Source organism: Hippocampus comes, unplaced genomic scaffold, assembly GCF_001891065.2.
Source record: "Hippocampus comes isolate QL1 unplaced genomic scaffold, H_comes_QL1_v1.1 scaffold168, whole genome shotgun sequence".
In the NCBI taxonomy this organism is placed as follows: Eukaryota; Metazoa; Chordata; class Actinopteri; order Syngnathiformes; family Syngnathidae; genus Hippocampus; species Hippocampus comes.
This window is the reverse complement of record NW_017805955.1, coordinates 199,599-222,098: the sequence shown is the minus strand read 5'-3', so window position 1 is coordinate 222,098 and position 22,500 is coordinate 199,599. Positions and strand designations below refer to the sequence as shown.

The following is a 22,500-nucleotide window of genomic DNA, read 5'->3' as shown; positions in this document are numbered from 1 at the left end:
TGTTGTGCCGACACGCTGTTTATATAGCGGAAAGGGGGACGTCCCTGAGGACAGCGTGCGGATATTACAGTGGGAAGGGTGAACGTGAAAGAGGATGCTAAAGGCACACCCCACCGTAGGTGTATATGGTATACAGTACGTGCATTGCGCAAAACATCCCAAAAATGACACGCTTACGAAACATCGTTTAAAGTGCAAGCTACACATCTCACGTTCTGACCTCGGACTACTTGACAAGCAGCAGTTTTAAACCTAAAACCGCTTTGCATCTCCAGATCACTGCCGCTTGCCTGCGAGCATAATTGCGACAAAAGTCTTTACGGCCAATTCGAGAAATTTGCTACCTGTGACGCGATAATAATAATAAAAAGAAAAAAAAACCCACGCTGGACTCATTAAACGTCTTTAAAGCCTTTGATCCATTTCCAAATGCCATCCTGCGGTGATCTCAACTGCCGGCCGTCCCGCAGACAGCAAAAACAAATACGTGTCATGGCTATGAGGTCAAAATATAAACCACAGTGGGTCGTTTCTGCAGCTGCTCCAACAGGAAGTGACGCGGAAGCGACCCCTAGAGGCCATAATCAAAAGCAGCTGGGAACGTTTTCCAACTCGCGTCGGACAAAAATTAATAAATAAAAAAAAATCTAGACTTGTGAATTCCTTCGCTATGATGCAAAAAGAATCTCGACAGTCCCTGTTTCTTTTCCCCTTACTCTGTTTCCTGCCGTCTTGCATGCATCAGGCAGTTGGTGAACTTTTTAGGGAAGGTGTTCAAACTACGTTGTAAATGTCGGAGTGGATCCCGGCCGTTTCTTATCAGGAGCTTTTTAATCTGTGGAAGTGCTTTTCTTTCAACATTCCCAGGCAGTGTGGCAGCGCACGCGCACACACACACGCACACACACACACGCACACGCAGCCATACAGCATGCAAGACGTCAAGTATGAGCAGCTGACATAAATCAAGATTACTTCTCAGAAACCCAACTAAAACTTTCCCATCTACTGTGCACTACTGAAATGCTCTAATACGCACGACTGAAATCCCCCCGTCACAAAACTGAAACGCTCTCACCCACACGGCTGAAATCCTCTCAAACACACCCCTGGAATCATTTCACACATCATGGTGATTTATGGTCATAGACCTGTTTCAGGAGTGTGTATCAAAGCATTTTATGATAAAATGTGAGATAAAAACTGTTGCGTTTCCCCCCCGCCCAAAAAAAAGTAGTTTGAGTGTTTCAGTCGTCTGAATGACAGAATTTCAGTTGTGGCGTGAGAGCGTTTCAACACTGTGTATGAGAGTTTTAGCAGTGTTTGAGAATGTTTCAATGAGAACAAAATCAATTTTCGTAAAGCGTCAAAGCGTTTCAGTCGTGTATCAAGAGCGTTTCAGTTGCATGTGATAACATTTCAGTAGTTTGGGATAGCACTTCAGTCGTGTGTGTGTGTGTGTGTGTGTGTGTGTGTGTGTGTGCATTTCAGTAGTGTGTGATAGCAATTCAGCATTGTGTGTGGGATCAATTCATTAGTGTGTGAGACTATGTCAGTAGCAAAAGTGTGTTTTTCATTTCAGTAGTGTGTGCGAGCATTTCAGAAGTGTGTCAGTTTCGATAATGTGAAATCACGTTTCAGTGAAGTGTGAGTGTTTCAGTGGTGGAAGGGAACATTTCAGTAGTGTGTGAGAGCGTTTCAGTGATGTGGATGATAGTATTTCTGCAGTTTGCATGCGAAAGCATTTCGGCAGTGTGTGTGAAAGCCTTTCAGGAGCATGTGAGAGCGTTCAGCAGTGTGTGCGTGTTTCAGTGGTGTTTGACAGCATTTCAGCAGTGTGTGTGATAACATTTCAGTCGTGCGTATGAGAAAGTTTCAGTTTGCTATGTGAGAGTTCATTCTGAATAATCCCTCAGACGGCACCTCATAGTCAGGGCTGGTGTCATACTAACATAACACACACACACACACACACACACACACACACACACACACGCACACGCACACGCACACACACACACACACACACACACACACACACACACACACACACACACACACACACACAGTAATTCAACACTCTTCCTCCACCAGCAATGCAGCCAATCTAAAAAAAAGTGCTTTGTTTTCTCTCTCTCTCGCTCTCTCTCACTCTCTCCTCTCAATCCCGCCACACCCTAGCCCAGCAAGAGATGACATCATATAATGTGCTAATACACACACACACACACACACACACACACACGCACACACACACACACACACACACACACACACACACACACGCACACACACACACGTGCATACACAAGCGTGGTTGTAAAGTTTTGTCTTTGCATTGTTCTGCGGCGTAAAAACTTGCAAACGTAGCAGACAAAGGGCGGAACTGTAGCACACACATTCACACACGCACAAATGCGCACGCACGCGCGCATGCACACACACGGGCCTCGATGGACATTACATCGACTCACTGGGAAGACTTTACCACAATCAAAAAAAAAAAACTAGACGGATTCGCATACAGGTCCATTAAAACAGGTCACAGTGCAAAGGCGGCCATATTTGTTGATGATGCCATTTTACGAGCAATGTCCCAAAGAAACTACGACACTTGCAAAATGACTTTCCGAGCATCTTAGCCTAAGCTAACCAGCACTTGATCGAAATAATGATGATCTCGTCTCAGTATGCTCATGAATGTTATCTCGTGTCATCATATCATATCATTGGAATGAATGGGCATGCTTGTTCCCCCCCACCTTCCAAAAAAAGTGCTCTCTAATACTCTGTAATGAGACAATTCAATGGAAATAAAAAGAATGAAACGGGTGCAGGTGTCCACCATAACCTCCTGGGGGCAGGATAAGACACGTATTGATATAATGTATACGGACATAAGTACACTCGATTTAGCTCCGTGCAGAGGATAAATAAGACATGACTGAATGCTGTTTTATTGAATGTCTAAATGTGCGTTTGTAGTAAAATACCATTTACATCTTCATCCAAAGGACACAATTCAAAGTGAGTTGAAGAGATTCATTTTAGATAAAAGTAGTCCTTCGCAACCATTTTGTGACTCCTGTCGGCAATGACCCCATCTTTTGGGGAGGAGGGTCAATTCGGAGCGTAATTTTTTTTCTTTGTGGGGGGTTCAAAGGAAATATAAAATGTGGCATGGTGAACTTTTTCAATGAGACTTGCTGCGGCCAGCACAAATTCCTTCCGATTGGCGTGTTTGATAACACTTTCTATGTGTGTGTGTGTGTCTGCGAGGCGTTTCCTGTTGGTGGGAGTGGGACAAAGCTGTGTTTCCTCTGTCAAAGCCGTCTGCATTGTCCGAGGCTCGTGCGTTCCCGCACTGTGGTACACAATGACCGCACACACAAACGTGATAAGAGACGAATTCTGAAAATAGATGAACTCATGTCACACACGCTCACGGCCGTCTTTGTGCTCTTAGTAAGTGGGACAGCTGTAACGAAGTACAAAAACTTCTTCCACTGGGCTTTTAGTAGATTTTTCAGGTATTCTGACGATGTTACACTTTTACTCGCTACGTTTGAAAACAGATATCTGGACTTGCTCGCAGTGTGAACTTGATGTGATGTGCAATGCGAGCCCGAAGGTGGTCCACAAAGGCAATATTAATCGGAATACCGTATTTAGACTAGTGTGGGGGGGGGGGGGCTGCATAGAACGTAATATTGCATATTGGTGTAAAATAAGTACTTCTAATTTTACCACAGGCTTTTTTTTTTTGGTACTCGAGTATTTGTGCTTCGACCGAAGTACCCTTGCCGCCTCTGCTTATCGGCAACCTCGCCAAATGCCTTTGATAACGTTGACGCACCCACTGACAAAAACCTTGCCTCTTGATATGACAAGGGCTTGCGGACGCCATCGTGTGTGTGCGTGCGTGTGCGTGTGTGTGTGTGTATAAACAGCCAGTGGGGGAGCTCCTGGTGTTATCTGTCGTCCATTTGGAACATTCCGTAAAAGTGGTCAGTGAGGCTCGCACACTGGTTGAAGGAATTACTGAGGCTGGGAGTCGGAGCCCGGCTCTAACCAAGGGCGCCGTTGCCCGGGAGGCCTGCAGTGAGCTGGCAGCGTTTGTTTATCATCAACTTGGATTTAAGGGCTTTAAAAGGTTCGCAGCTCAGCACGACTCGACACTCATTTTTGCAGTTAAAGGGAGAAACGACTGTAGAAATAAATAAAGGGAGCGGTTGCTTTTCTGCTCTTATAGCAACATACGCACTGTATACACACACACGGAAATAATAGCATGAAATAATTAATGCTCAGTTTTTCATTATTATTTTCATTATAAATAATTTGATGAGTTAACCAATTAACATTTTTGTTATTTATGATAAACCAATGAACGAATTATCTAATGAGCTCAAAGAACTTAAAAAGTACAAATGTCAATATTTGAAGTAACCAATTTTCGCTTTTTTTCTCTTTCTTTTTTTTAGCATCGTTGCACCGCTGCAGAGCTAGCACCAATCATGCTGTTACCATGACAACCAAGGCGGAGCTAGCGAGTTGCGATGAGACAAGTGGCTTTCACTTGCAGAAGAGTTGAGTTTGACGACAAAAATGCAAGCGCTTAAAAAAGACATTTTGTATTTTCACTGGCGGAGGCAGCACTTCATCACTTTTTCTGATACTGTATATTAAAAGACAAACGCATTATTATTTCATTACAAATCGTGTTTTTAAACATTTTGGCAGATTTTTAACATTTTTTTTGCACATTTGACTATATTTAAAAAAAAATCATGTTTGCATATAATTTTCCCACAAATATTCTTTAACAACAATTTTAGCTGGCAACTCCTATTATTGTTATGCTTCTTTCTATTTCCAACCGGTTGAGAATGACTCAAGCTAATTATTTTTTATGACAACCATTTTTTTTTTAAAAGTCGCTCAGTGCATCAGCAAAAGCATCCAAATTCTTTGTCTAATCCTTCTGGCAAAAAGGCAACTAGACAGGGAAGGAAAGGGCGGTGTTGTCCTGCCGTTATATCAAAGGGAGCTGAAAGACATATTTTCACAATAAAGCAAACGGATTCAATTAGTGATTCATGACATCCCTTTACATTGTGCTCAACTCATTTCCTCCTGGCCTAGGCTGCCTTTTACGACAAAGTGAATTCAAGTGAATGTTTTGAAAACAATGAGGGGACTGTTTAATTTTGGGGGGTTTGGTTGTAAGTGGAGCGTACCTTGAGATGTTGGAGTTGTCGTCGGTCATCGTCCAGCTGCCTCCTCTTGTTCTCAATTTCTGTCTGCTTCTTCCTTTTTTCCTACAACCAAATGAGTACATTATTTGTATGGATGTTATGCACCCAAAAGCGCAGACACGACAAAAATGCTCAAACAATATGCTGACATTCATTCTTTATTTATTTTCAAGCTATTTTGCCTGTGGTGAAGGAATATCGATCATAGCATTCAAAGCATGCAGCAACACACATCCTTCACTTTTTTTTCTGCCAAGGTGACTCAGCTTTTGATAGACATGAATTTTAAAAAAAAAGTTTTCAAGTTTGAGCCATTTTTTTTTTTTTTTTTTTAAGAATGTCGGTTGAAGTACCGCCAAAGGATTTTCTTTTTAGGAGGGGTGCACCTACCATTCAAAGCATGCAGTGACATTTCCAAACTTTTACTGTTTTCTGCATGAGCGCCTGAATTGAAATGAGAAATTCAAACAGATTCTGTGTGACTTTCGGGCCCTGCTTCCTCACTTATGTTTTTTTTTTTTTTTTTTTTTTTAGCATGAAAAATGACAGAATAAGCAAGTGATTGAGTGGATTAACTTTTGAAAATATATGCTCCTTGTGCTCAAAAATGTATAATTTTTTTAAAATCAGCATTTTTAAAAAAAGAACTATTTTTTGGGGTGGTTTAATTTTCAGCTATTTTGGTTGCATTGAATGAATAGTGGTCAAATTTGCCACAGGATTAGCATTTTTAAATGGTCTCACATTCAAAGCGTGCAGAAAAATTCAACACTTTACTCATTTTCTGTTGTTGAAATAACAATAAAAACTGTCAGTGTTGGTGTTGGAAAATGAGAAATGTAAAAAAAAAAAAAAAAAAAAAAAAAACTGTGTATGCGTGTGTGCTCCACGTCTTTATTCCATCTAGTAATATTTATCTTTCTTTTAAGCGTGAGTATTTACAGAAATAACAAGCAAGACGGAGTGCCTAAGTGCATTGGCGTTTGATGTTTTCTTGTGGTGCCAGGAGATGGGACATAAACGGATTTGGGGCTCAGCGTCGTCACGGAGAGCCAATAAGATGTTCCCTGTTGCTTTTCTACTCACAGCGATGACCTGGAGCCTCTCTTCTTGCGACACCTCATCCATCCTAAATGTGGCATGAAAAAGAAAGAGAGAGAGAGAGAGAGAGAGTGAGAAGCAGGTCGAGCAAACGTTTGCTGACTGCAGCATTTGCCCGTTGGCCGCCCACAACAACATACTGTCAACAAGTTTGATACGCGTTGCTTTACTTTGCTTTGGATTCTTTCCAGCGCAGGAGAGTCGGTGGAGGCATGCTAATGCGCCAGCAGGAGATTCCTGCTCTACTTGTAATGATTTCCAGACAAGAGGAGTGAGAATGGAAGGGAAAAAGGCTGCTGCACAAAAAAAGGGCGGCGGTAATACTGGCAAAGTGTTGAGCATGTCGCAGTTTTGTTTTCTAAACACAAACAGATTTTCTAATCTTTGCAATGAAGCATTAACATCAGTGTCTAGCAATAAATCCTCTCTCTCTATTTATTTATTTTTTTTAGAAAAGTGCAACATGAATTGGTAGTGTTGTTTTTTTAGGAAGCAAACAATGAAGACAAATGCGACAAAAACAGCCTGTACCCATGTTGTGTTTTTGTCAATGACGACAATGATGAAATGATTTTGCCGACGGCCCTTTTTTTTCCACAACAGTAACACGATGGTGACAAGCTTATAATGTTACTCGACAATCATTTCGTGATGAATGTCATCGCAAACTGTACATTCTGGTGCTAACGGGCTGTTAGCCACCTAGCAAGCGTCCGTTTATTAGCTGCTCTGTGTGCTACTGTTAAGAGTAGAACATGCAGGGGATTTTTGGCCGGGATAGCAAGTGAAATGCATTGTCTTATTGACCCATGAGTAAAACTATCACATATCGATCAGACGAAAATGTTGAGGAAATGAACAATGCAAACAAGGTCATCAGCAACAGTTTGGACAGACGTACACAATGGCTTCAATCTTTTCCCCAGTCTGCTTTCAGGTCGCCCCCCTCAAGTTTTCCTCCCGGTGGAGGAGATTATTTCGTTGATGTACACAGACAGAGCCTCGGAGGCATAAGAGTGCCTTGTGCTATGTGTCAAGGAGCCACATCAGCGTCACACGGACACGACCGCAATCATCTGATCGACCGCCACCCCCATGCAACTGTGCACACAAGACACTTGCGCTGTCTCAATGCTCGCCTGTGCTGCCTTACATGAATGCTCCTGGTGTGGGAAAAGCCTTCTAGCTCAGGGCTTCTCAACTTTTATTGAACCAAGGCCCACAGTTGACACGAGAAAAATCTACCAGGCCGGCACGCCACCAAACAAACAAAAACGTCAGAATGGAATTGATGATTTCGTTTCAATTTGTTAACTATATAGAGTTTATCCAGAGCTCGCATTTATCTGTGTTGATTTAAATGCATGACAACTGATTTTGTACAGTGCATATAAAAAGTCTACACACCCCTGTCCGAACACCAGATTTTGACACAAAAAAACCCCCAAAAAAATGAAAACGAGCTAATTCATTACAAAACCTTTTCCACCATTAATGTGACCTATAACTTAGAGCACAACTTATTTTAGTTTACTTGATCTTTTTTAGAGGTGGAAGTGCAAATACACCAAAATAATATGGGATGTTTCTGTGTTCAGAATTAACCCAATTTTTTTGGTGGTAACACTGAATGCTATCGTGAACTGTTCATAATTCCTTCCACCTCATCTAAGACTCAGTTTCAAACTTTTTACTAGGGATGGATGAGTACCGATACCCGGCATCGGTATCGCTGCTGATACCAGTCTTATTTCAAGGTATCGGTACTCGAAACGACGACCGATACCGTGGTCATTTCATGATCAGGAACTCGAAATTAGAAGAATAGCAAATTGCCAGAAGAATAGCAAATTGCCATTTTCTTCATAGAATTTTAAGAAAAACTGCTCTTTTGGGAAATATAGGTCTTTCTATAAAATGATAGGTCACTTTTTTTTTGGGTTGTGGGGTGGATTTTCTGTCTGAAAAGTGCTAGTGGTTTCGGTGACTACTCAAGAATTGAGTACTCGTATTGGTATTGGTCTGAGAAAAAAGTGGGATCGAACATCCTTACTTTTTACATTCACCGTATAGTCCAAAAATATAGGGACGACTGTGATTGGCCACTCTGTGTTTTGTGGGTGTGGCTTCATGAAAAAAAGATGAATTCTAGAAACAGTGCAGCATCGTCGGAACAGTAAGAAAGTCAAGACATCAAGCTCAGAAAACACATGGATAACAGGAAGTGGTCTTGAACAAACAAAGTCATATTTTGTCAATACGGCAAGGCCGGTGCATCGCAAGAGAGCTGACTAATGACGGAGCTAATTCCCCCCGATGAGCGCAGCCGACACTCTTGTAGCACTTCCAGGAAAGGAACGCATTAAGGGCCCGCATAGAGCCCCACCAGCTTGCCGCTAATAGCATAGCTTCCTCCGGCACCGATATTCACTTTACACAAGGCGAAAATGACACAAAACGCATCCAAATGAGAATCTTTCAAAAGATGGTGACAAGTTTCCTTTCGACGCAGGTTTTCATAATCTTCCGACGCATGTGTGATTTCTAGCTGTGAGACGCCAATTTTGACACATTGAATAGCATGATTAATTCAGGACTTCTCTGTATTGTTATTCATGCTGCACCGTCTGGGTGGGGGGGCGGCACAACAGAAAGATTATATTTAACTGGTACACTAACTGGACACCGTAACAGCCGGTGCCCACCCACGCACTAGCGCAGCCAATAAAGGCTTTAGTGCCTCAAATACTGCAGCAACCATGTGGGAGGATTTTATTTATTCATTTTTATTATTCATCAGAAAAACAAAACAAACAACGGGGATGCTATTAAAACCAGTCGAGTGGAGCAATCAACCCGCGGAGCATTTTCAAATGCCGAACGCGACAAAACGGTGACTTCACTTTTTAATTGGAGACTTGCGTGTGAGAGGTGCTCATCGGCGCCTTTGCAATCAAGCGGAGGAGAGAGGTTCATTCGGAGTCAATTAAGGTGAGATCAAAAACAAATTAGGTTTCCTGAAAATTTTCTCTTAATAGCGAAACTGTGAACACCTTCCAGGCATTTTATAAAGCGACTGCCTCATTCCTAAATTCCATCCATCCATTTTCCGATCCGCTTATCCTCACAAGGGTCGCGGGGGGTGCTGGAGTCTATCCCAGCGTCTTTGAGCAGTAGGCAGGGGACACCCTGAACCGGTTGCCAGCCAATTGCAGAGCACACAGTGACGAACAACCATCCGCGCTCACGCTCACACCTCGGGACAATTTAGAGTGTTCAATCAGCCTGCCATGCATGTTTTTGGAATGTGGGAGGAAACCGGAATACCCGGAGAAAACCCACGCAGGCCCGGGGAGAACATGCAAACTCCACACAGGGAGGCCGGAGCTGGACCCGGTACCTCTGCACTGTGAGGTCGACACACTAACATTCCTAAATTGATTGAATTAATTTATTTCCTAAAATTCTCCAAACGACATTTTTTAAAAAAAGAAGTCAGGCATTTTGAATTGATTTGAATCGGGAAATCCTTTTTTCTTGGCAGTTCAGTTCTTGGAAGATAAAAATCTGATTCTCGGTTTAACTCTTCAGTGTGTTTTCAATGAGGAGCTAATGGCTAATTTTGATCCGGAATCGCTGATTTGGCTTCTGTTACTTGTTTTACTTTTTCCAAACGCGATAAACGAAATGCTCGGCCGAGAGAATTAGAGAGCCATATTTCACCCATGAATGCTTTGAACGATAAGAAAGACAGCAAAAATTGGCAACGAATGAATGGATTTTCCCACACGTACACTCGAGTAATAGAAGTGTCTGGCAAGGGGGAAAAAAAAAAGAAAAGTTTCCACTCCACAGAGTGAATGATGACAGTGAAATGACTCTTGACTTAATGACCCTCGCTCTGCATTGGAAGAGAAAGGAAACTAATCTCCATGTCCCCCCTCGTCCCCCTCCTCACACTGCTGGAGAAGCACTTTGCTCTCTGAGTCTGTGCTCCACACTTCCATGTCTTCCTTCCTTTCTGGCCTGACAAAAAAAAAAAAAGACAACAATAGCCTTCCCTACACACGCATACACATTCTTGTGTCCGGGTCAACCGCACATGCAGGTCAACGCATCGGACTGTCTGAAGCAGCAACGGTCAAACCTCGAGAATGTCCGTGTTAGCGAGGTCCAGTGTTAGCATTCAAACTTGTTAGCTTGTACTGTTACAATCGGTTTGTCAATTGTGCAGGCAGCATAATTGTATTCAGAGTTTTGGTTTTGAAATATATGACAACATGTTGGAATACGATTGCTGAAAATGCGCAAACAGTGACAACAATGTGGCACTATTTGTGGAGATATAGCGCTCAATTGTTTTCCATTTCAGTTTCCCAGATGTATTATTATTTTTGTTGTTGGGGCGGTGGCATGGCTAAAACGGCACCGAGTGATATATTCTGGCATCCTTTCACACTATTGAAGAATTTGAGCGCTTTCATTCACATCGATGGTGATCTGGTGCGATTGTGACACGTCGCTAGCAAGCTCGCTATGACGCCATCTCAACAGAGTTGTCAAAAATTGTATTCAAGCAAGAATATAGTTAAAAATAATATGACAATACAGGTAAAAAGTAGTCTTCCAAATAATTAGACAAGTCAATAATTCAGTAAAAAAAACAAACTACTCAAATACTCAGTAACTTTGTATTCAAGCAAGAATATAGTTAAAAATAATATGACAATACAGGTAAAAAGTAGTCTTCCAAATAATTAGACAAGTCAATAATTAAGTAAAAAAATACTACTCAAATACTCAGTAACAGGTGGGTGACATTTGATTGACTATTTTTTTAATCCAAGCACAAATCTCATGTATACAAAAATACATGTAAATGCACCCATTAACTCACCTTATCATTTTACCTCAAACAATATTGAATGATATCTCTAGTTGAATTACAATAACCAATAAAATCTATCAATAATAGAAAAATATCAGTACAAAGCGAAATTGAATTGTGTAAAGGTGTTTCTCCTTGACAAAAACAATCAAGTGAAAGTAAAAAATGTAACATTCAAACTACTCTGCATTAAAGCTACTCTGACAAGTACAATTTAGCCAAAAAGTCCATCCTCCCTTCTGATAGTCCACTGATGTGGCCACGTTAGAACGCCTCGTTGTCAGCCGTGAGTGCACGCATGTCACAGAAAGGGGGGTTCAAGAAGCCGGCAGGCAAAGTTTTGAGTCATGCTTTCACACTCCTAGCTGAAACAGAAGCGTACAAATATTGTACTACACAACTCAATTATAGTCAAATAAAGTAAGTGATACGTGAATATTTTGGAAGCTGCTAAATTCACGGGTTGATTTCAATCCCCACCGTGCATCGGTAGAGGAACACACAGGAAAGTGGGTCGGTCAGGAAAAAGGCTGAAAAAAGATGCCCGGTGTGAGGCTTTGGATTGTTATTTTTGCCATTTGACCATACGCTGTAAAATTTTTATGTTCCGTGCCCCCCGTCGTCAGCTACAACTTTGTTAACGCAATCCATCTGGTTTTCATTTTCAGACTCGCAGGAGAACAAAAATATTGCCAAATCTCAACGCTATTTGTTGCACATGACAATTTGACATTTCGATACAGATTTTAGCAAGTTGACGCACATCACTTACTTTCGCGGGCCACATAAAATGACCTGGCGGGCCGCATTTGGCCCCCGGGCCTTGAATTTGCTGTAGGTGGAGACAATAAGATGGTACCTTATGTAGAGACCTCTGGTCACTACATGTGTACTATTTAAAACTATTGATGCTGTACTTAAACCCCCTTAGCCTATTTGCGACATCCCATCCTGCGGACTTGGGGCCCCTGGTTGCTTATTTTTCGCAAGCAGTGTCGTACTTGGGCCTCAAACTGGACAGTGATTTTAAATTGTGACACCGTGTTGTGTCATCAGCTGCAATTTAGGGCGTCCCAGTAATAGCAGACACTCCACATCGTCCGCATTTCTTCAACCGTCCTTCCAGTTTATCTTTTTAAATCACCCAAGTAATGAGGACCAACACGGTAGTCTTCAGGGTTGCATTAGTGTTGTGGAGACGTTACCTCTTAGAGACAAAAATGGACTCCTATCTCCAAAGTGCAGTTAAGACAAGTGCCTGTGTGGACATTTTTTTTTTTTTTTTTTAGCCGATCAGCAGTATCCTTATATCGGAAGCCCAATGCATTAACAAGACCCTCCGACGCTAAGACAGGAAGCATTAGGTGCCTTCTTTTGGCAAAGTCCCAGAAACAAAGGTTCTCAAGAGGCTCGGGAATTGTTTATGTAGTTGCGCCGTTCGCTCCGAATCGTGAACGTTTGTGTGTGTTAAACTGGGGTTACATCCAGTTCAAAAAATCTCCCCCCCTCCCCTCTCGGGTTTGTATCAATAGGCCTTTTGAGAGAAGCTACGGGGGTGATAATCATGAGTATGCACCAATGAATGTGAGCTGGGGGGCGAGGGCTGGGGGTGGGGGTTAATCGACTGGAGAAGATAAAATGATACTTTCCAGAAGACACGGTATCTGGTGATGCTCTCTCGCTTCAATTTATGTCATGACAAAGCATTTGGTGGAAAAGGAGGGAGGGAGGATGAGGGCGGTGGTCATGTGTAATGCGACCATCCAGGAGCAAAAGAGGCATTTGTGAAAACATGAAACTTCACACACACGTCATGCCAGACAAAATAAATCAATATTTTATTACTGTGTCACTGTCGTACCTTCGCCCCATTGAGCCCTCCCTATTCATGGGGGTTAGTAACCGAATTACAAATTAATTACATAAACTACGGTGGCATTTTCAGAAACTATCCTTAAATGTTCTTCATGTAATTAAAAAGTAGCCTCCAAAGTCACATGACAGAGTCTTTAACTTCATCACTGCCAAAAACGATCTGGACCTTTCTCTGCATTATCTTAAGAAGTTTACCGTCTTGCTTTCTCTGGCGTCACCTTGACAAGGAGACGTCGCCTGCCCGTCGGACCGCGACTGGTATCTTCAGTCACGCTGCCGTTTGCTATCAAGCTGGCCGGCTATCAGCCAACGCTAGCTTCACCGGAGCAGGGCTTTTCGTCGACATCTTCGGATGTTTACAAAACGAACGCAAAAATAGGTGGCTCGGCATTTTTTCAGTTCATAGTTTTAATTATATTCCCAGAAAAATTCACGGTTGTGAATCGGCTCGAGTTTACTGGCAGGCCAACAGGCTTTCGCTTCATTCTTCATTACTGATCTCACAGCTAACAGTTGCATTGATGGTTTTGTAACTCATTCAGGGCTAGCCATTTTCAGACCCATCTTTACTCTACCGGGTGGGAAAAAAAAATACATAAAGCCGTACATGGGATTGAATCCCCGGATTCAACATGAAAAAATGTCCTTGGCACTGAATGAGTTTTCGTGACAATGTGTGTCATTTTTAATATGGATATACATCACAGCGCGTGGCAAGTTGACACCCAATGTCCTTTAATAATGGCCAACTGGCCGGGCTAAAAATAGCTCACTTGGTCACAAGGACCTGAAGTGGAGTTTTGCACTTGACAGCACACTGACTGAAGCTGTTATCGAATCCAATTCTCTCCCTCGAGGTCCAATTTACGTTTCGTTCACAATTAAAAACAATTCGGAGCACGTTTATTGTGTGTGATGTGGGTTTTGTTCAAATACACCGAGCATCGGGAACTGTCGAAAGCTTTGCAAACGTCCCAACGACATGAGCCCGTTTCGAAATCATTCGAAACAGCTCTCGCCGTCGTCGGATGCAATTGCCGTGTTTGCGTTCGCTCTCTCGCATTTCATTGCTGCTCAACAAAAGACTTGTGCAGAGACAATGACTGGAAGAGAGAGACTAAAACAAAAACAAGCGCTTTTGTGTTGTCTACTACACCTGCTGTGCGCTAACAAAGCAATCACAAGTCTGCTAACACAAACTGTTTGACTCCGACAATCAGTCAGAGGCAAAATTAGCTTGGTTATCTTAAAAAAAAAACAAAAAAAAAACAGCCTCATCTTGTAGCATATTGGCTAACGAGCTAACATTTAGTTGTTAAGACGCTGAGTCTTGAGTAGTGCTGCAGCATTATGGCCAAAATGATCATTACGATTATATTCGGGAAATGTGTATTTTTTTTTTACTGGACTACTTTAACAAGCGACATGTAAACAACTTTCAGTGCAAATGTGAATCTTTAACAGGAATGGTCTGATTATCGCTTTACAATAATAATCATTAAAAAAAAAAAGCAGATACCCAACAATGAAAAGTTTTCCAAGGGCTAACTGAATCTTGATTAATGTCATTTTCCCAGAATTCAAAAACAAGTGACTTATCCCTTTGGAGGCACTCGCTCCGCACCATGATGCTCCTCATCACAATTTGTTGCTGTGCTTTCGACTCCCGCCATGACTGTGCAGTGCGCTGGCTTGTTCTGTAGTCGGTTTAGCAAAGCACTGCTTTCGCCCCCTGGTGGACGGATGACCACATGTTGACGAACAACGCAGCTAAGGTTGCATTTAAAATGTAAACATCGCTGACGAGCAGGTTAATTGAATTGTGGAATGATTGATGAATTTAGCTCCAATGCAATCTGTGTTCATTTCGAATTTGGACCGATTAAAATGGCTTTGCAGACGGTACACGGCGCGAAGGTTCATGCAGAACATGCATTTTGTCTGGGCTTAGGTTTTTGACAATGGAGCACCGCTTTATCCAGCGACTGAATTTATCCATGTTAATTTTGATCTCTGATGGATTCAGATGCATTGATTTACATTTTTGAAGGATTTAGGAGACTATACAGGAGATTTCTTAATATGATCCAGAGCATGCATTGATGTGTGTTCATTCTGATGGATTCAGTTGACTTTGTGGACAACCGCATTGCTTTTTCAGGTTTTTCATGAGCATTAGTCGCTATTTAGTTTTGACTTTTGATTTTTGAATTCAGATAGTTTTAATTTGTATTTAGAGCAGGTTGGATAGGTTGTATTTTTTCAAAAATAGTCAGTTTTACTTTTTTTAGGTTTATAGTTTTAGTATTTTTTTAAAAGTATATGGAGTATTTGTAAGATTCAGATAAAAAAAAAAACAACAACAAACACCCCCCCCCTCCCCCCCCAAGCGTACTCGGTATACCCTACACATACTAGTGTACTGCACTGTACCGACCTGGGCACAGCAGCTTGGATTGGATGCACACAGTCACATACGCATGAACGCACACACACACACACACACACACACACACACACACACACACACACACACACACACACGGATTCCAGACAGGGCTATGTCATGGCCAACACCGTGCGCCATATTGGAGCAGCAGACTGCTCACATCACAACACACACGCACTGGTGGAAGAAGCCAGTCAGCATCATCACCGGATTTAAATCCAAATAAAAATAAGAGGGATGACGATGTTGGTGCTGATGCTGAGACCGCCCCCCCCCCATGCACACACTCATCTTCTGTCAGCATCACAACAGATCGATGTAGCTTTGGCATAAACATGTTCGGTTACACCTGTCGGATGCACAAATTGGGCTAACGGGTGGGACGCCAAAAAGAAGAAATCTAACAGTACGCATGCTTGATTTTTCTCACATTTGAATCATTTTTTTCCTCTCTATGACTGAAGTATGCTGCCCGCCACGAAGCAAAAATAGGCAAAATCACGACTTACTCGGCTCCGGTAGTTGATCCAGTCTCCTTCTTCTTTCCACACACGCCCCCCCCCCAAACCCCACCCCCTTCAAAAATAAAAATAAAAAAAGGGAGAAAACACGCGTGGTGTTGATTTCTCCCTCTCCTCCTTCCACTCCTTACAAGCCCCCCTCTTCCCCCTCCTCCTTCTCCTCCTCCTCGCCCTCCCTCCTCTTCGTCCTCGTCCTGGAGGTGATGCCGGTCGTCCGGGTGCCCGCGCGCTTCTCAGGCCGACTGTGGTGGCGACACCCCCGCGGCTCTGCGCCTCGACGCACACGGCGGAGCTCCGAGCATGGGCGGCGGTTTGAAAGCAGGTTGTAATGTCGTTGATGCGGAGGGAGGGAGGAAGCACGTATAGAGGGAGGGGAGGTGAATTTGGAGATGGAAGAAGGGGGGGGGGGGGGGGGGGGAGATAAAACAGGGAGGGGGGAGGGACGGAGGGCTGGGGAGGGCCCTCGGAATAAAAAGGCGTTTCTTATTATGCCGCTGCTCCTCTTGTGTTCATCCAAGAGAAGATTCTCGTTCGATCAACTGCAGCTCTGTTTTGAAAACGAGAAGCGGGGTTTCAGTCGCGTTTATTTGGGGATTTGTCGCCCTCTAGTGGATAGAAATGTCAAACACGTCTGTCAGTGTGACATAAAACGTCCATCGTGCTATTTTGGGGTTGATTAAACTTCCACACGAAATGAGTTTTTAGATGGGTTCTTTTCTCCGTTTGACGCGAGCTCAAACGAGCAGAATTGCACCTGCGTTGAAAATCCAGCAGAGTGAGCTCGAGTTTCAGAATGAACGTGCAAGAGGCGCCGCTGCTATTTTGGGTTGCAAATATATTTTTGATGAAAGTGCCTTTTGGGGGTGGGGACCAATTTTTGGTTTTGCATAAAGCCGTTTGAGTATTTAGTCAATATCAAGGGCCCTTTGTACTAGTATGCTTTTGTAAGACAATTCAGTGCACTAGTAAAAAGGACTTGACACACGACGACTGGATTTTATTAGTTATGTTTTTGTTTTTCTTCCAACACGACTGCCACTTCTAGCCTACTAAACACAACTAAACCTGACTAGTATACTGTACAATTGCACAAGTGTGCACACCCCAAACCTGCGCTGAGCCAGCATTCAAACTGCCCTTAATTCACCCCAGATAAAGTTCAGATGCTCTAGTAGGCTTTTCTGACATTTTTTTTACTTTTTGAAAGATGCTTGACGTTTTTTTTTTTTTTTTTTTTACCAACACTGACTGTTATTCCCAGCTTGTCATAATTTATATATTTTCCTACATATTTTTGGGAGTTTGATCCAGTCCGATGAAACCAAAGTTGAACTTTTGGCATCATGTCTGGCACAAATAAAACACCCAGTGAAGAATGGTGGTGGCAGCATCATACTTTCGGGAATTTTTTTCCCCTCAAACTAGATCAGTATTAGCACACTGTCTTACATTAAGAAGCAGAAAAAATAAACTCAGGAAAAGCTTGCTTAGAACAGCTGAACTTTATTTGGGGTGAACCAGTGGTACTTTCAGTGATGGCAGGTTTATGCTGACTCCTATTCAACGTGAGTTTGAATGTGATTGGTTGATTCTGAACACAGTCACATCACAGTTAAAAGAATGCTTTTTTTTAAAATTTTTACTTTTTGCATTCAGAAGTATAAAAACAAATCAACTGAGTTTTTCACCTCATATAGTCAGGCACATTGATAATGATGGGAATTTTTTGAAATTATTTAGCATAGCTAAAAAAAAATCACCCAGGAAATTGCTTATTTTCTTTTTTGTCCACACGATCTATTTTGGGCAAAGCATGGTGTGAAATTTGAACAATCACTTGAGGACTGAGGCCATTAAAAAAGGAGGTGAGAGACCTTATTCGTCGCTGATTTAATTCTTATCATTTATGTGTATGTTTTTGTTGGACATACCTCAAGGGAGCAAAATTGCATGACCGACATCCGACAGGGAAGCCTTTTTTGAGCTTTAGTGTAAAAGCTGCAAAATCTGGACATTTTTCCCACACTGACTATTAATGACGAGTTAGTTTACATTAAAGCCATGATGTCGCTGTGATGTTATGTCATGACATCATAGCAAAGCACTTCGCCGTCCAATCACGTTGCACTCATGCTTTTCGAAACCGCAGCCACTAAGGGGGTGTCATTTGCACTGTTTGTAGGCTTTGAAATGGGCATTTGCGCCGTAGTGGGAATGAACACAGCCAACTTGATTCCTGGTACAATCTTCCTACGGCTCAATTAACTCCACCAAAATTGCGTTACACCACCTGCACCACAACTTAGACCGGTTTTCACCCAGTCTAGAGTTTAGTCTACACTCTCGTCACCAAGCCATCAGGCGTAATCAAAAACACCCGGTCTGCTGGAACACCTAGCGAGCCGCAAAGCAATTTTTCAAGCACAAGCTGTAGTAGGCTTGCCCTGGCACAAAAATGAAGACGATGAAGACATACAGAATATCCAATGGATCTTACATACATGTTTTTAAAGATAAAAAAAACAACGTAGTCTTAGGCGATCCAAACATTCTTTTGGGAAACATTGTCACAATTTTGTCAACATCAAAAGACAATTTAGTGTGCTGCCTGAACTCCATTTGGATGTTTTTATTGATGTCATAGACAGTTTCGACAATATCAAGCGCACTCTATGTTTTTGGAAATCTAGACGAGGTAGTATTGAGCTACAAAAAATATTGTTTCAATCACGGCACGTATAATATCGCGGTCTCTTGACGTGGGAATATTTGGCTCCAACAAAGGGATTCTTTGGGGTTGGCGGGAGCGAGGCTGGTGTGCTTTGTGCGGGAGATTTAGGGAGGTTTCCAGTTGGGAACCTGATTTGGGAAACAGTGCGCACATCATCATCCGCCCTTCAGCCATTTTGACTGCACACACGAGACTTATTCACAATCACATTGAACGCTGTTGACAGATGAGCGGCAGACATGTTTTTTTGTTGTTTTTTTTTTGACTGCACACACGAGACTTATTCACAATCACACTGAACGCTGTTGACACATGAGCGGCAGACATGTTTTTTTTTTTTTTTGACAAACAGCACAGGGAGGTCATACGTGACGAGAAAGCGGTATTCGCTGCTTTCTCAAATGTGTTTATGTCTCGATTATATCCGGCCCCCGACCGGCAGCCCTCAGGCCCAGCTCAGCACTTGACGTCTTATCTCTCTCTCAGAAGCCTCCGTGAATATGAATAAACATTGAAGAGGAAAAAAAAAAAAGACAAAAATTCACCCTCCCAAAATAAAAAGCGTTGGTGCCGGGTTGAGATAAGACCTGGAAAAATGACAAAATGTCTCCCGGTTTACTGTCGACAACACGTGGTGGTACTTTAACTGCCGTGTTGAATTTGTTTGGTGACCTTGCTCATCACTTTTCCCAATTGGAATGAATCCAGCCCCCCTATCTTCTTATTTTATTTTTTTCTTCTCCAAAAAGAAAGAGAAAATAGCACTGAACATACACAAAGAACATAACGAAATAGAATTCAAATAAAACACGACTTGCTCCAAGATTTATTTCTCAAGACATTTTTCAAGATAACTGCTGAACGACGGCTGAGTGCCGCTTTCCTGCCGCTTCATGCAAATGCCGAAAAGTACAAAGAAGGAAAAGAAGATGAACAATAGACAGGCTTTATCCTGCCGTGCGCACTTGAAGCAGCTCGTTATGAAAAGTGCACAATGCCCCGGGAGGCACACAAAAACACACCCACACAAGAGGTTGGAATCGTGATAACAATTCACGCGCAGCTGACATTTTACACCGAGCAGGTCGACAGTAAACATGGAGACATTTTGGAATTGTTGCTTCACAGCCATCTCCTCCTATTTTTCTCGACTGCTTTCGGTGTTTAAAGATCCTGCAGTGAAAATAAATATCATGTAAATTTGAAAAAAAAAAATGTGAACGACCAAGTAAATCAAATGAGCCTTCAAAAGCATGAAAATCATGCCGTTGTCTCTGCTCTCAAACTCTGTGGGGTGTGTCCGCTGAATGCGCAAAACCAATGCCTGCTCAACTAAACGGATGCAACCACATCTGGCATGACTGCGCTGCGAAAATGTCCACTTCAAGTCTCTGGTTGCCATTGAGTACTTATTGACTCAAGTCTGGATTTTAAATCTGCTTTTAACCACCCGCCAAAAAAAACCTTAACTCAAATGACGGGTTTTCTGTCTCAACAAGACGCAGAAAAAATTGTTCTGCCTTTTATTTTCAGTAGGCTCGATTACACTTATGGTCTAAGAATCAAATAGCCAAATGCCAGAGGTCTGCTCAAAACTTTTAGTTCACTGGAATCAGTTCAATGAAAACATGATTTACTGCCGCATTTGTGAATCTAGCCTTCATTTGCTTTTTTCCATCTCCGCTTGCACGCTCTTTTGATTCTGACTCATCGCCGTCTTCCCTTCCGTCTACGGATTTTCATTGAGCAGCCAGCTTCTGTTTAGTCCCGTCCGGTGTTTGCATTTTGTCCTTGCTTAAGCGCCTCGCTGCGCATCAGCCTCAATGAGTCAGTACAAGTGCCTGCTCCAATTGTCTTTTTTTTTTTTTTTTTTGCGGGAAATGCTACAAGAGTCAGATGTCTGCAGTGTTCCATTTTGCACACATATGAGATGGATCACAGGCTCCGATTTGCTTCTTTAAACGATGCCCCCTTGCCAACCATGAATAGAAAAGTCTAGCGCGTCGTTTGCATTTCTGTGACGACTCTTTCTGTGATGGCTTTTTTTTTTTTTTTTCCTTTTTGGAACGCGACGTGACGACGTCTCCAAGCAGATGCGAGTTCCCCCCCAATGTCTTCACAGAGAGGAGTGAAAGTGGGTCAGATGTTTTTTTGTTGTTTTTTTTTTTTAAGCGAGAGCGCAAACCTCTGCCAAGAGCTTCCGTGGAGACGTCTGGTCTATCTGACACGCTTCCTAGACAGGAGCCAGGCGAGTGAGTCCAGGAGACAGCATGACGGGACGTAAACAATCTCCGTCAATATTTCTTCCAGTTCAAATGTACTAAACTGGATTAAAAAAAAAGGAAATACAAATAAAACGCATTTGAACACAGTGACCTTGTGGAATTTAGTGTTGAATGGAGCGTCGCCAAATTTGGCCGCCATGACCAAAACTCCCTGCGTCTTTCCAGGCATGGATTCTTGAGACTTTTCATGATAGAATTGCCTACCAAATTTCACGTTGCCACGTGAAACAGACTTCTAGGGCGAAATGGCCAAAAATGACTCTGGAATAGTTCAAAACAAAATTCCAGGCATGAGTTCTGAGACTTTTTGGTGGGTCTGCTCATGATAGATTTGCCTACCAAATTTCACGTTGCCACGTTAAACAGACTTTGAGGGCTCAAACGGTCAAAAATGACATGCAGAATAGCTGCTTGAAACCAAAACGGCAGACTCCCTGTGTCTTTCCAGGCATGGATTCTTGAGACTTTTTTTGTGGGTCCACTCATGATAGAATTGCCTACCAAATTTCATGTCGCCACATGAAACTTCTCGGGCGAAATGGTCAAAAATGACTGGAATAGTTCAAACCAAAAATTCCAGGCATGAGTTCTTGAGACTTTTTTTTTTTTTTGTGAGTCATGATATATGGGCCTGCCAAATTTCATGTCGCTATGCGAAATAGGCTAAGGGGGCTGAGTTTTCCCCCAAATTCCCGATGGGGCTCGAAGGCAGTCTTTGCTATTTTCCATCCACTGTAACATGACTAGGTGAGGCGGGGTAAGCAGTGCATGAAAGAGGTCATAGACATAATACAAACACACACACACATACTCGCAGATATGGGGCCCAGTCCCAATTAGTTTGCTCTGATAACTGTGTCAGTGTATTACTACGCACCGTAAAGCCTTGAGGGTATTGAAGTCAAACACTGTACAGTCTTACTCATGCATGTGAGGCCACAGTCACATCAGATCAATCGAGCGGAAATACTATCGAAGTCTTCTCTTGATACGTGTGCGACCCACACTTGAAAGAGACAATATTTCAGACTTTTTAGTCGAAATGCCCCACATTTTGCAACGTACGAAACTCCAAGATCACCTGTGAGTCTGGTTTCTCATGAAGACCGCTTGGCCTGATTGGACTGCCGCCATTGGCTCGCTTTTCACACGACTGTCCTTGAATGAAAAGGATTGCTGCCAAATAAATGCCATTTTGTTTTCTTGTCAATTTATTTGTGGCTCGACGATATATTGATTGAAATGATATTGTTTTGTTTTGACTCACAACAAATTATTTAAATAAATACTGTACATACTTATTTTTAGCTTACGTTTGTTTTAAAGTTTTAAAGTACATTACTTGACTCGACAGCAAAAAAAAAAAAAATATATATATATATATCTATCTAT

General features: G+C 42.4%; 1 protein-coding gene across 1 annotated transcript in view; it reads right to left on the bottom strand.

Moving 5' to 3' along the window:
* The window catches only part of palm1b (paralemmin 1b), a 19,681-nt gene extending 3,183 nt beyond the window's left edge, over window positions 1-16,498 (bottom strand). The window contains exons 1-3 of the mRNA XM_019890512.1: window positions 16,081-16,498; window positions 6,345-6,387; window positions 5,241-5,321 (exon numbers count right to left, since the gene is read on the bottom strand). Of these exons, the coding sequence (XP_019746071.1) occupies window positions 5,241-5,321; window positions 6,345-6,386 (123 nt within the window). The 5' untranslated portion in view covers window position 6,387; window positions 16,081-16,498. The remainder of the gene's footprint in view (window positions 1-5,240; window positions 5,322-6,344; window positions 6,388-16,080) is intronic.
* Between the last annotated feature and the right edge of the window lie 6,002 nt (window positions 16,499-22,500).